This window comes from Podarcis gaigeae (assembly GCF_964106915.1).
Source record: "Podarcis gaigeae genome assembly, chromosome: 4".
NCBI lineage: Eukaryota > Metazoa > Chordata > Lepidosauria > Squamata > Lacertidae > Podarcis > Podarcis gaigeae.
The window spans coordinates 61,068,982-61,084,149 of record NC_139677.1 but is presented as its reverse complement, the minus strand read 5'-3'; the positions used below and the strand labels follow the sequence as shown (position 1 = coordinate 61,084,149).

Below are 15,168 nucleotides of genomic sequence, written 5' to 3'. Positions count from 1 at the left end.
GATGTTCTAGTTGCTGTATTCTTGGGGTCAGTTCAGTTCTCGAGAAAGTGGTCTGAGGGCTGGAAGTTCATTTCATCATACAATTCAATCCCCTTTATTGGTAATAAAACTCTTAACAATAAAGTAGACATCTTTTAGCTATAAGAACAGCTGCAGAGTTGCTCAGGTGGTGTGAAGTCATCAGTTGTGGGTGGGGAGCTCGATAGAATTTGCCATGGCTTCACATGGAAGGGATTCACAATGGATTTTTAGCAGTACAAACCTTGTTCACAAGATCAGGGTCAGTCTTCTTTGGAATTTATTTTAGGAAAAATAAAGTTATTGGTGATGTAATTTATTTCCTGTAGAGTCAAACTAATGGAAGGCCAATTGTCTAAATTTTGGGAAACTGAAAAAACTCACATGTCATATTTGGCCTATATGTGAGTCAGCCATCTAAACCTTCAAAAGAGGAGCCCTAGTGCTATGGATCTTTGTTAAAGGAAGACAAGCTTTTTATTTTAAGTGGAATTTTCCCATATAGTCTCAACAAAAGATCATTTCTATTTGTAGGTGGTGCTTATATTTTTGTCACTTTAGTGTAATTTCTGTGGTCAGAATCTAGATTCTCTTGTACAATTGGGTAATTATGCATCTCACTTCTAAGCAGTACAGATAATCAATTTTAATTAGGAAATCATTTATAGTAGACAGAGTCATGCCTATTTAAGAAAAAAATATTGACCTTGGAAAGTTGATTTCAGATGCAATATTTAGTTACAACAACGATGTCCAGCTTTTTCAACCCAATTTTCCACTCGGGTTGACTTAAACACAATGGTATTGCCAAGGTCATGCAGAATTAGTTACTCTGCTAAGAGTTAACCCCAGGATCATGTTGGCTGCCGTTCTTTCATTATAATTACTTGATTGGATGACCTAATATATCCCATTGCATGCTTTTGCAGGTTTTTCTTATCTTCCACATTACCAATCTACACTGGGGGAAAACGCTACTGTTCTATAGGAAAGATCAATTTGCCATTGAGACCCGCTTCAAGTTTCTTTATTAAAGTGTTCCTTATACATGCATTAAGCTAAGTGCAGAATGTCTTGCTAAGAGCTTCTTTATAACTATGAGTCAGATAGTGGGCCCTGCAGTCCTATGGCTTCTGCAAGAGCATCAAAGGGCCTTTTGGAAGCATTAGAACTCCCTCTCTAGGGGTAGAGGGAGTTACTTCAGAGATTCCTCCGTCTGACATCATGAAGACATACATGGTCCTGGCCCTATGGAGCTCCTACTTCTGTATAACCAAAAAGGTGCTCAGGTGGTTTGGGGTCAGTTTGACTGCACACTATCTAGCTTGATCAATTACTGACAGTTCAGCCCCTATTAGTTGGGAGTTTTTCTACTCCCTCCTTATACAGCTAGAACTCAGGGTCATCCCATGAAGCTGAGTGTTGGCAGACTGGAAGTAGATTTTAAAGGCACACCTATGGTAGCGCATTAGACCAGGGGTAGACAAGGGTATACCTTTCAGATGTTGCCAGAAAAAATTCCAATTAGCCCTGACTATTGGCCATACTGGCTGGGGTTGAAAAGAGCTGAAATTCAACCATGTTGGCTACTACTGTATTAGATCCCACCATCACCATCACAGTCCCCCCCCCCCCCCGGGTAGGGGACATGGAGGTTTACACATAAAAGTGACAATATATAATACCAAATGAAAACCTCAGACATACTTTCATAGTCCTGCAGATTCTCAATAGCCGACAGTAATCTTGTTCTGTCTTCTGGGTTTTCAATATTAAGTTCAATTAAATGGCTCTCTTTTAGATCTTTCAAATCTTCCAGAGTCTCATAGCCATTTAGTAAGAGGGTTGATGAGTAGTCCTGAAAAAAACAACATACTTCTGTTATTTTTTCCATTGACAGTTTTTTCTCTTTTGATTGTATCGCTGAAGAGAAAAGCAATTGTGTGTGTGTGTGTGTTTCAGGGGTGTGAACCCTGATTTGGCCCTGACTTGGCATTTCAGAAAACAGGCTGCCTTGTTCTGGTAGGGCACTTAGTTCCCCCCTGCTACATTCAGTAATGGGGCATTTTATTCCTTTTGACAAAATTGAATGACATTTGCAGGCATAGTAATCCCTCCAGAAGCTAAACTTGTTCCCTGATTATACTTGTCAGTCACAAAGAACTCTCCCTCTTCCCACTCTGGTGTTTTCCGTATATGCTTCAGTGGCCCCCAGTTTGGTTCAGAGCACTCCAGAGAGATCCTCCTTCAGCTTGGATAAGTCCAGAATCTTTCTGAAGCTCCCGAGCCTCAGTTCTACTCAGGATTCATCTGAAGATTTTATGCAGCTTTCCTTACAACTGCTTCACTTTGGCAAGATTATTCCCAAGGTTTTTAGAAATGCACTCAGAACTTTATATGTTTTTCTTTATTTATACACCTACAGTTTCAGTGAAAGGTTTCAACAAGCAAGCTGGGGCAAACATAACCCTTTGAAGACCTTTTCTCCTACTTTACAATTGATTTACATTCCTCTTTAATGCAGTTTTCAAACAAATCATTGCTGAATATTATATAAAGAAAAAATTATATCTAGTTTGCAGGAGGAAATCATTGTCACCAGTATAATTTATAAATATGCCATTTCAAGCAGGACTGCATTTTTTGCACACAACATAAAGTGCAGTAGCACAGGCATGTCTTTTATTTTGTGGCACGCTATATATTTATAGGCATACATTTCTGAAGACTGTCCATGTGAAAAAAAAGCATTTGTGTATCTTACTGTGCAAAGTTAAGAGGACTAATTAACAACAGAAAATGACATTGTGATTCTGAAGCATTAATAAAAATGCTGATTATATTGCATTACATCAATGCTGTAATATTTTCTATGGTTTAAAAAGTGGTGGCCAAACTTTTTCCAAAGAGGGCCAGATTTGATGAAGTGAAGGGCCATGGGGGCCAACCAAAGGGCCAAGGTTGTTGACCTTTTTTTAGGATTGAAGTTGTTGAGGTTTTTCAAGGATTTTATCCCAGGAAATAAACTGCCACAGGGGTCGGATTAAACCGACCGGCGGGCCGGATTAGACCCCAAAACGGACTTTGGACATGCCTAGTTAAATAGACCAATACTATGTGTGGAAGTTTCATATACCTTAGGAACTACATTGAAATCAGCTACAAACCATTCTTTAGTGATAAAGAAAGTGGAGTGAAGGATTTTTATTAATGAAATATTAAGTATACAATTGACAGGTTCTTCGAAAGAATTGCCGCTTCAAGATAGGTTTATATCCTTGCCTATGGCTCAGCTTTGGTTCCTGATGTCTACTTGTTGTCTCAGATCTGATGAATAATAATCTTAATTATATAAATATCAATTTGATATTTTTTTATACAGAAGCTTTCTTAAGCACTGGAAGCTTGTATCACGTATTATTTTAGCAACCCTTACAACACTTTGTTCAGGTTATTGTTATTTTCTCTGTATTACAGTCAAAGAAATAATACATCCCTCCATATAGGACTGTTGTAAAATGAGGGAGGATACTCTATGGTCCTCCAGTTGTTGTTCAAATCCCATCCACCTCAGTCAGCATAGCCAGTGGTCGGAGGTGGTGGGAATTTAGTCCAGTAACAACTGGAGAATCGTAGATTACCCCAACAATTTTATAACCTGATCATTCATTTTATACAATATATACCCTACCTTTTCCTCTGAGGACAACCAAAGCAGCTATTTTAATGGATGTACGTGAAATGCTTTGAATGCTGAGAAAATACAAGTGGTAAGATTATATATTATTGATTTTATGCATGTCATCAGATCTGGGTCACCTGGGAGCTTGGATCTAATTTCACAGAGTAACCCCCAAACTACATTGTCAGAGACATATTACTGTATATTGATGTTACCAAACATCAATATAAATCTGAGAAACTTTCCTATTCTGCAAATGTGCCAACAGTGACCAGTGGCGTAGCGTGGGGGTGCAGGGGGGGCCGGCCGCACCAGGCGCAACATCTGGGGGGGCTCGCACTCACAGCTCTCTGCCCCTACTAAAATATATGGGTTAGGGGGCGCAAATTACTTACCTTGCCCCGGGTGCTGACAACCCACGCTACGCCACCGCCTGTGACTCTAGTCTGCACAAGGAGTCAGTTGTACATGCATAACCCTAGTCAGATAATCAGTGACAGCATCAAGCAACCCTTTGGGAGGGGGAGCAGAGGATTTACTTAGTCTCCCCTTCAATACCTGATTGGCACTTATCTGATTATTGGCTAATTATATCTGGCCACACACATGTAACCAACCTGGGTGATAATTTGATAGCTGCCTAATAAATGGAGCAATTTGACTCTATAGGTCAAAGGAATTATCCATTTTAGCCAAAGTACACAACAAATTGTGCTTGTGGCTCCCAAGGTATGGCCTGAAGCTGCAAGTTTTGAGCTTGAGAATGATCATGATATGCAAAAAGAAGCTTTACCAAATAAAATTTTTGAGTTTTACCAACCTGGAGATGGAGTCGGTCCAAGAGTTCTTGAAGCGAATTAGGCTTGGCCCTTTTACTCCTCTTGTGTGGCTTTATTTTTCTAGGTACAGATTCCTCTTCTGTAATAAGATCTACGTAAATGAATTTGAAATTCCCCACCTTGTTGTTTAGCAGTCCCGTCCACATACCCATTGGGGTTTTACAGATGATATCAATGATATCCCCTTTCTGGAAGAAAAACAAAAAAACAAAATGTAACTCTGAAACTAGTACTGTACATATTATTTGTGATACACAAGACTAGTCTGCCTCAGTTGATCAAAAGCAGACCAATGGGAAATCAGAGTTGGCTCAAATAGTGATGCACATTATCTAAAAAGAAAGGAGAGCTTATTTATCCATACTGTCATTTAATGTGGAGAGTAAGCGTCCTGTTGTCCTTATGACGTTCTTCTCTAAATCACTACCTTTCCCTCCCTCCCTCCAGATTTTCTCATACCCTCTGCATTTCAGAGTATCCCTAGTATGAGAAAATCCAGATTGAGAGAGGGAAAAGTGGGGGAAGGCTGTGACAGAGGAAAATATCATATGGACAACAGAGAATTAATGAAGGTACAGGAAGCTTAATATCCACATTAAACGACAGTATGGATGAGGACTTATAAACAAGAACACCTAACTGAAATAGAAAATAGGATAGACAAAAATGGCCCAATCCATAGATTTAATTCCGTATTGACAAGTGGAACCTGCAGTAACACAGCTGTTTCCCACACCATTTCAGGAAGGTCTGAAGAGAAGTAACAGACCAATTGCTATAATTATTAGGTTGATAATATAATTATTAGTACTGCCAACCTAGCAGTTTGAAAGCACACCAGTGCAGGTAGATAAATAGGTACCACTGTGGTGGGGAGGTAAACTCTGTTTCTGTTGCGCTCTGACACTTGTCATGGTATCCTGTCATAATATGTCTATTGAAGTTAATGGTTCATTAATTAATTAACAGATTCATTAATTTCAGTGAGGAAGGCTTAGCTAAATACAATTCATTATTTCCAATGACAGTATAATTGACCCTGCACTCCCCCTCACATACTTACTTAAAATGTAACTCTAGCATTTGGTCTGTGCACTACTAATGTGTCATTTACCCTTTTGCACTTCCCTAGTATATGAAGCAGTATTATAAAAATTAAAGCAGGATTTTTTTAAAAAAATGAAAACTATGTGCTTTGTTCAAACTCAAAACATGTTAATCCAAACACATATGTCAGGTAAATAGCAAAAATGAAAGAGCAGCATCAAAATATCCAGAAACACAGGAGGTAATCTTTCCAGACAGGTGCCAAGACAAAGGACAAGTAGTTGTGCAACACATTTCACCAGCTTCTATATCACAATTTTAAGTTCTTTCCTGCTGCAGCTACCTGTGCCCCCCCAATCTGCTCTTCAGGGTTGGGGGACCCTCAGAAACAGAATGGATTGTGGTATGTGGGGCTGCTGCAGATGTAAAAGGGATTTCCACCTCCATGTGCAAGTGGAAATTATTTTCTGCTCTGGCAAGGCAGAATTTAAGCCAAAGCACTTAAGTTAACACAATATGCGGCTTACCAAATATGACCTGATCCAAACACATCTGTTAGGCAAGTACTGTGTTCGGTTTTTGAAACATCTGCATTATGTTGTACTTTGGGAGCAGCCATTGGTTTTTGCTTTCAGCCACTTTAAAGAGAGCATATCACCGTTATGCTCCAGTAAATACTGACAACCTGGGCAGTCCCTCCTTTCTCCTGGGACTCAAATTATTACTTCAGAGTTCCCCTAGTAGCAAATCAGCACTTAATCATACCCCACATTGCTGGGAACATGGTCATGAGACATCATCTTGTCTCTGTTAATATGGAAAAGTGAAACAGCTCCCTCCCCACACGTCACACTCCACAGCCATAACTCAACTAGAACTACAGCAGAGTATGAGGCAGCACAATGTGAAGTAAGGCTAGAAAAGACACCTGAAGATTATTATTAGTTACGTCTTTTTCTTTGTGACACAAAAGCTTAAGGTACAAGTTTGATAAGAACGTTATCAAGAGACCCCCCCAGAGCAGACCAAAATCCATCTTCTCCAGGATCCAGCAAATGTCTCCCTTTGCACTTTCTCCACACCATGTATATACTTCTCTCTCTATATATATTCTCCCCCTTTTCTAAAACAAAAGTCCCAAATGTTGTAACCTTTCCTCATAGGGGAGTTGCTCCAGCCCCTCAGTCATTTCAGTTACAATATGCTTTTGAAGGGTGAGGTGACCAAAACTGTAGTCAGAATTCCAAGTGTGATCTGACCATAGATTTGTATGTTGTATGTTATGATGTCAGCAGGCTTATTTTCAATCCCTTTGCTAATGATCTCTAACATGGAGGCCACCTTTTTCACAATTGCTGCACGCTGAATTGACATTTACGTTGAGCTACCCGCCACAATTCCAAGATTGTAACCTTGCTCAGTCTCTGCCAGTTCAGACCCTGTTAGCATATATGTGAAGTTAGGTTGGTTTGTTTTTCTCAGTGTGCATCACTTTACACTTTCTTATATTAAATCACATTTGCTATTCAAATGCCTATTCACCCGGTTTTGAGAAACTCTTTTTGTGATCCCCCAATTTCCATTCTTCATCTTGTTTCTTACCATCCTGATCAATTTGATATTATTAGCAAAGTTGGTCACTTCAACACTCACTCTTAATTCCAGATATTTTATGACCAAATTAAAAACCACAAACTCCAGTCTACTTACCTGGGGGACTCCACTTCTCACATCCCTCTATTGTGAGAACTGTCCACTTATTCCTATTATCTACTTCCCACTCTTTAAGCAGCTTAAGAGAACGTGTCCTTGACTGCAAAGGTTACTCAGGAATTTTTAGTGAGGGATTATGTCAAATTTTTTTTGAAAGCATACCAAATCAACCCAATCTACATGCTCATTGAGACGCTCAGTGGAAAGATTAGTTAGACACAAGCTGGCTTTGTGGAAACCAAGCTAGTTCTTCATTGGCAAGACTTGTTCTTCTATAAAAAAATGACTTCTATATAATGCTGCCTGAACTGGGAGAGCATCACAGGTGGAAAGTGATTTCAGGAATAAAGCAAATTTAACAAATAGTTAACTCACCTTGATTTTGAGAGAGTCTGTATCATAAGGACTAGGTGTGAAGTCTGTGTGTACTTTAGCTCTGCCACAGAAAGGTCCAGTGTAAGGAACTTCATCATCAAGCCTTAGGCTGTCCCTGTTGCTTGTCCCATCTGAGCAACTAGTAACCCCACCTGGAAGCAATAAGAATGGTCAACCTTTCACAGCATTTAAGATGGATACAACATGAAGCCAAAAGAGTTTGAAGATGAAATCATTTGAAAGATATAAAACAGAAAAATCACAAGAGGTGTGCATGAGCAACAAGATTTGGTTTGGACTCCCAATTCAGCCCTTTGGAAACCAGCCCACCTCAATCTGAGACACTTGGTAGGCTGTCTGAATTGGATTGGGCTTCACCTGAGACCACTTCATCCCACCTCAATTCACTATTTGAGGGAGTATTCTTTTTTTAAAAAAAGACTATAACTCCCCCCCCCCTTTTACAGAAGTGGATGAAATTTGAAGGCATACTTACTGCTAAGAAGGAGTTTGTTGTTGCTATTATTATTTCATTTATACCCTACCCTTTCCCCTGACAGGACTTAAGGTGACTTACAGATAAAACAAGAACCACTAAAATATAGAAAAATAGATAATTAAAATACAATTTAACTTTGATAGAATCAAAGCTTGCTAAATTACAGTGAAATAGGGCACTGACTGTTGTGCTGGGCACCTTTAAAGTTTCTCCAACCAAAAAGGATATGTCTTCATCTTTACCCTTTTAGAGGGTATAAATTATGCCAAATTTCAGAAGGATAGCTGCAGTGGCTTACCCACAAGGACAGCTGTTGCAGTTTGCAGGTGGGCAAAAAAAGAACACATAAAGAGATGTTCATGAGTAAGAAACCTGCTACACAAATAAGTTTGACTTTGTGGGTGGGAAGAACTAAAATAGATTCACGTTCAAAGTAAAAATAATTCCTTCTGATTACTAGCTTGACCAGTCCACCACAACAAGGCTCTCCATCCATCCTCTCCCCACCCTGGTACTTCCTCTCTCTTCCCTCATCACCCAATTTTGGTTATATTCCTCATATGGCAAGCTGAGAGACACTATTTCTGCTTTTAGTAGATGCATGTCTCTAGGATTTTTTTTAATGTCTGCATTACCAAGGTACTATGAGGTGATTTAGGGGTTTCCACTTCACCTGTGCCATCTCACAGAGATCCTGCTTGACTTCTGAAAAGACCCAATTCCTCCAAGGCATTCTGCTTACGCTTGGCTTCATTTAAATCTACTCTTCATTCCTATTAATCTCTACTGTCAACTTTCTATGGAGTAGATGCATCCCAGCCAAAAATAAGCTATGTACAGTTCTACTGAATTCAGTCCACAGGATTTAGCAGTGGATTTAATAGAATAATAGAACTGTAGTGTTGGAAGGGACCCTGGAGGTCATCTACTCCAATCTCCTGCAATGCAGGAATCTTTTGCCTAGTGTGGGGCTCAAATCCCACAACCCTGAGGTTAAGAACCTCTTACTCTATTCTGTGTCTGTGGATGTGCAAATGTGGATCATGCCCCATGCAATTAATTAACATATGCTGCAGGGTAATACTTAATTGTGAGAAAGTGCTAAGTGATAGACTATTTGGTTCTCAAAATCCTGAAACAATGGAAATGCAATTAAAATGGTCAAAATCTCCATCAATAGAGTGATGTGAAGACTTGAGCCTAGATTTTACTCAGGGCTCACTGAAATAAAATGGCCCAAAACTAATACTGTGTGTTTTTCATATACGATGTAGAATAACCATCTGCTGACTGTTACCTCTTTATTCAGACAAACAGGGATAACATTTTACAGGTGATGTGTTAGAATATGCAAAGTACAGAACTTCAAAAGAATTGCACACTGGAGAGGAAAAAGTTTTACTCTCAAGATTTCTGTCATTTTGTCATCTAAAGAAACCTGCATCAGCACATTTGAGCAAGCACAGAAATATTCCATTCAAATATGCTTTAGATAACAGCAGCATCTTGAATTCTCCCACGACAAAACAGATAATGGAACACAAAAATTGGTTCACTTGATGTGCTTGCTTAGCTATACTTGGGGGAGGAATAAATACGGTTGCTAGGTCATGATAATTTAAAAGAAGCACCGCACCCTCAAAATGTTATGCAGTCATTGGGTGGTATTCACCTACATTTTACTCAGAGTAGATGCATTTAAATTAATGAACATGACTAATTTATGTCCATTAATGTCAATATAACTGCTCTGAGTAAAAGTTAAGCGCCATCCATAGCTTCTTTAGTCTATGACTTCGCTCACCCTATGCTCCTCCTGCTGAAGCAAGCAGGAGTTCTGATTCTTTCTGACAGCTGGCAGGAGTTGAGGGTGGCCACTGGAAACAGGGGAGAAATAGAACGGTAGCTCTGTGGTGGAGCATCTGCTTTGCACCAGAAGGTCCCAGGTTCAATCCCTGGCATCTCCAGTTAGGGCTAGGAGAGAACTCTGCCTGAAATTCTAGAGAGCCTCTGACAGTCAGACAATACTGAACTAGATAGGGCAGTGGTCTGACTCAGTATAAAGTGGTTTCCTATGTTCCGGTAGCTATGCCTTCATTCTTTTTTTTTTTTCAGGTTACAGACACTTCAGGTTACAGACTCCACTAACCCAGAAATAGTACCTGGGTTAAGAACTTTGCTTCAGGATGAGAGCAGAAATCATGCGGCAGCAGTGGGAGGCCCCATTAGCTAAAGTGGTACCTCAGGTTAAGAACAGTTTCAGGTTAAGAACGGACCTCCAGAACGAATTAAGTTCTTAACCTGAGGTACCACGGTAAAATAAACCCAAGAGGCAACTTACATTCCATTTTCGGGCTTTCTCACAGGCAAAAATTGTTAGAGAGTTTGTTCTTGCATAGATGGCTTGGAATGCAACATACCATTTTCTGTATCACGTTGACATAGGAAAACTAGGTTTGAGGCCTAAACATAGTGACCACATTCCTAGAGGGACATAGCTTCTGTACTTTGAAGATCTCTGAGGGAAACAAAAGTTCCACAGGTACAGTTTTCCCCATCTGACTATACCACATCTTAGCATTTGATATCTGGTAAAATGCTACTTACCATGTGGTATGCCCCTACAGGAGAGATGAAGAAACTAAAATGAAGAAACTAACTTAGAAGAGAACTTTGTCCATACAAGCCCCACAATACATATATAGGCATCTAAATGTCCATCTTTGTAATGGGCTTTTCTGCAGTGGCATCTTCATTTTAAACTTCCTCCCTCAAAAGTCCCACCATGTAGGCTCAGTTTTTATCTATAGACCAGGTTTCCCCAAAGGTGGGTCTCCAGCTGTTTTTGGACTAAAACTCCCATCATCCCTAGCTAGCAGGACCAGTGGTCAGGGATGATGGGAATTGTAGTCCAAAAACAGCTGGAGACCCAACTTGGGGAAGCCCTTCTCTAGACCATCTTATTCCAGTGGACTTTGTTCATATGAGCTGGCATTAACATAAGTATCTAAAATCTGATGGGCAACTTTTTAGTTTTGCGGCTGTGTATGGGATGTGTTATTTACATGTGTAATTTGAATAGCTATCCATTTTATATTGGCATTGCAGTTCTTTTACACAATGTTGTTAACTGCTCCATGGACTTGTGTTTGGTGGGCATACAAATATTTAAATAAAAAAAAACCTGACACAGCCTGACTATCCTGCTTAGGAGAGATCAGGTTTGGGTAAGATAAGTTATCTGTATAAACTCACCATTGCAGTTAAGAGTTAGAAGTAGCCCCTGCAGAATATTACCCTGCATTTAAGCACTTAAATGGACAAAAGCCATGTCGCTTTGGAAATATGGTTAACCTAGACCTAGGAAATGAAAATTGAATTGATATGTCAGTGAACAATTCTGTTTTACAGTGGAGTGGTGTTTTAGCTCAAAAGACTAAAATAGGATCATTTAGTGTCATTAATCAATTCTATTAGACAGAATGACAATATAAAACCTTACATAAGTTCTCTGCGAAAGCATATGATAACAAAATCCCTATCAGTGCTTGCCATTCAAACACTGTTGCTCACCAGATACAAGCCTCATCCATAATTTTTATGTGTACTGTTGATCAGATGCAACACATCCTAGGACACACTTTTTACTGACATACATAAGATTCAGGGTGTGATCTTAAACTCACTTTCTAAGGACTAATCCCCACTGAATGGGAATTACATTTGAGTAAACTTCTACAAGCTTGTGCCATTAACTTTTCCTACTTTTTGTTAAAAAAGGAAAATTTGGCCTCTTTTTAGTTTCATGTTCAATCTAGGCAGCATGTTAGATATCCCTTGCAATAGCAAGAACAGAGGACTTTATGAATGTGGTCTATTTTTAAAAAATACATAAATAAACAAAGGTAATACAAATATTTCTTCTGGAAAATTAGACACTCTCTAAATTAATTTTCACCAAAGACAAAGTCAGCAATGATAAATGATATATTTCGTTCACAATATTTCACTTAAATGCATTGGTATTAAATAACATGGATACTGATGTAGCTTAATGACAACTTATCTAACTAAATTCTAATCAAAGTAGGCCCACCAAAATTAATGAGCCTAAGTTAGTTGTGTACATTAATTTGAACAGTATAACTAACACTGGGTACATCCCCCAAAGAGTTGGTTGTGAGTCATTAAATCCCCAGCAAAAATCTTCCTAGGATTTGAACTCATTGAGTCATTTTGGCCAAACCAATACTAGTGAACTGTAATATGGGAATAAGAAGAGTGACCTATTTTATAGGACTGTTGTAAAAACTGAAATAACATATGTGAAGGTATTTGCATACTCTGCAGCACTATACAAACACTAAAATCTGGTATTACAATGTAAATACCCTAGTATGTTAAATTATAAAATGTAAATAGTTTGGGAAAAGACAGTGGGTGGTATCTGATGGTACCTTTGCCTTATCAAGAAGTATGGGTCAGGATCAAAACCAAGTGCCTCTGATGCTATGAGCAGAAGTGGTTTCCACTAAAACAAAGCCATCACTAGATGCAACTCAGCCACGTTGAATTCTATTTGCTAATGGAAGCAGGGGTGATTTTCACCAGCTCTTGCTCTTATCTGTACCCACCTGCACCAAATCCTAAACCATTCCCAGGGCAACCCAACGCAAGGAGAAGATTTTGATTGGCTGCCAATAGAAAGGGAAGGCAGGAAAGCCCTATTCAATGCACGTGAAAGCAAGTTAAGAATTGCCGTTGGCTGCAATTCAATTCAGACTTAGGTGAACTTAAGCCTACTGATGCTCTTATGTTCTTAAGATTGTTTCTAGCCATTCAAATATATATATTCTGCAGCATATCATTAACTGGCACTTACTTGAGGAGCTCTGGCCACTATTAAGACTATAGAGGCTGTCCATGGAGTCGCTGGCCTTTAGGGAGGCCTTCTCAGTGCCTGACCCTCCACCAGGGTCACTGTTTCGATTAGAGCAGGAATCATCTCTTCCTTCATCATTCTTTAGAGCAGAAGAGAGAGAGAAGATGGTAAGTATAAAGAAACATTACCCACATATGCATTTGTCAAATAAAATATGTCTGCTTAAGGAAGCAGTATATCAAAGCCAAAAGATATCACACTGTTTAGTTCATCATCTGCTGTACTTAAGCAGAACCAGTTCCACCAAGTCATCACAAATTCCAAATTCTTCTGGGAAATGTGGATGTGCTAAAATTAAATTTAATAAGAGACTTGGCATTGTACCTGCAGCAAAACAGAATGGGGACCAAACAGAACTTGGAAGAAAGTGTTATTTTGTTTATTTAATTCTATAAAAATGTATGCATATACGCCCTCTCACAAAGCATCAGGGTGGTGCATGACAGTATAAAAAAAAATTAAAGTGATACAAAGAGGTCATTAAAATATCTGGCTAATCAAGGGGCATTTTAAACATCTGCATAGGCATGTTGGCATAAAAAAGTCACCAAGAGATAGTCGAAAGTCAAAAGGGAGAATATTTGCTGAATCTCTGCTAGAGGAGCATTCTACATACAACATGGGACCAGCAACACTAAATAGCCAACTTCTAGTTGAGGTCAGCTGGGCCTCTGTAACATGGGGACAACTAACAGTGCTCAAGCAGATGATCTCAGTGATTGAGCTGTGATAATGGGATATAAGGTATCCTGCACCCATGTCGTTCAGGCTTTTGTATATCAATGCATGAACCTTGAACCTGTTCCCGAAGGATATAGGCAGCGAGAACAGATGTTTTAGCTGAGATGTCACATGTTATGGTTTTAGTAAAGCCATGTGTAGGTAGTGGTGGTGGGAGTAAGAGAAAGAGCTTGCTAAACATATATAGTAACTCAAAAGAAAGCAAGGCTGTCTGAAATGAAGGCAATTTTGGCAGAAGACATACAATTCCTATCAACTGGAAAAAGTGATCACTCCTCTCTGCCATTCTCTGGGCAACTGCTGTCAGATTGAAAATCACTTTGTTTTTCAGAATTCAAGGGACAAACATGTATGTCAAGGCTATAATTATTAGCTTTCACATAACAGAGCAACATCATTTTTTTTTTAAAAAAAAATCCTAGTGGTTTTGAGCCCTGCAAGTACGTCATTGTAGGTAGCAACCAAACAAATAGGCAAAAGGGGGGGGAATCATTTATTCTAACAGAAACTTGGGTTCATCTAAAATTTGCTGTAGCTGGTACCAGTCTTAAATCTCTCTGAAATGGGGAGAAGCCATTTTTTCTTTATCCCAGAATTCTGGTGCAGAAGCTGTTATCTGCAGCACCTGGGTGGGACTAATTCTGCTTACAATCTCCATTTTGGAACTGAATCCACAAACTGACCTCACGGCTATAACATCTAGCTGAATTTTTGTACTTTAAATTCTTCCTCGTCCCCTTCACTCCTTCCTCTTTGTAACCAAGGAAGAGTTTAGAAGATCTTGAAAACTTACCACAATTTTGTGACATTTTTAGTTGGCCCCGAGAAAACGTATTTCCAAATTGTGGATTTTGAAGGTTTTTTCTTCTTCTTATGTCCTAACAGGATTGGTTACCTTTGCTTATGATTTGTTTTGGGGTGTTTTTTTAATCCAGAGTGCTTAAAGTAATGACTGCTTTATTTTTAAAATGGGAACGTATTGTAACAGTGAGGCCACTTGCTATGTGTCACTGTCTAAGTTAAATAATTAAGCAACAATAACTTCACAAGAAAAGGGGAACTCGGGAAGCAACTTCTCCCTCTTGTTGCAACATATGAAGTCAGCATGACAGAGAGGTAGCGTGTACCTTGGGAGATTACAGCACATTCACGTTATTAGGTTTGGTGAGTAAGACAAAAGCGATGACACTATTAATCCACTACATGATCCACAAAGCTAAGCAGGGTCCAGCATAGTTTCAGATTGGATGGGTGACCTTGTGTAGAGATTCCTGCATTGCAGGGGGTTGGACTAGATGACTCTTGAGGTGCC

At 39.3% G+C, this 15,168-nt stretch overlaps 1 protein-coding gene across 2 annotated transcripts in view; it reads right to left on the bottom strand.

Moving 5' to 3' along the window:
* SAMSN1 (SAM domain, SH3 domain and nuclear localization signals 1) overlaps positions 1-15,168 on the bottom strand; it is a 75,802-nt gene that overhangs the window by 4,135 nt on the left and 56,499 nt on the right. For both annotated transcript variants that reach the window (XM_083737115.1, XM_083737114.1), the window contains 4 exons: positions 13,056-13,194; positions 7,675-7,826; positions 4,521-4,727; positions 1,726-1,876 (listed from right to left, as the gene is read on the bottom strand). In XM_083737115.1, coding sequence (XP_083593241.1) covers positions 1,726-1,876; positions 4,521-4,727; positions 7,675-7,826; positions 13,056-13,194 — 649 coding nt within the window. The remainder of the gene's footprint in view (positions 1-1,725; positions 1,877-4,520; positions 4,728-7,674; positions 7,827-13,055; positions 13,195-15,168) is intronic.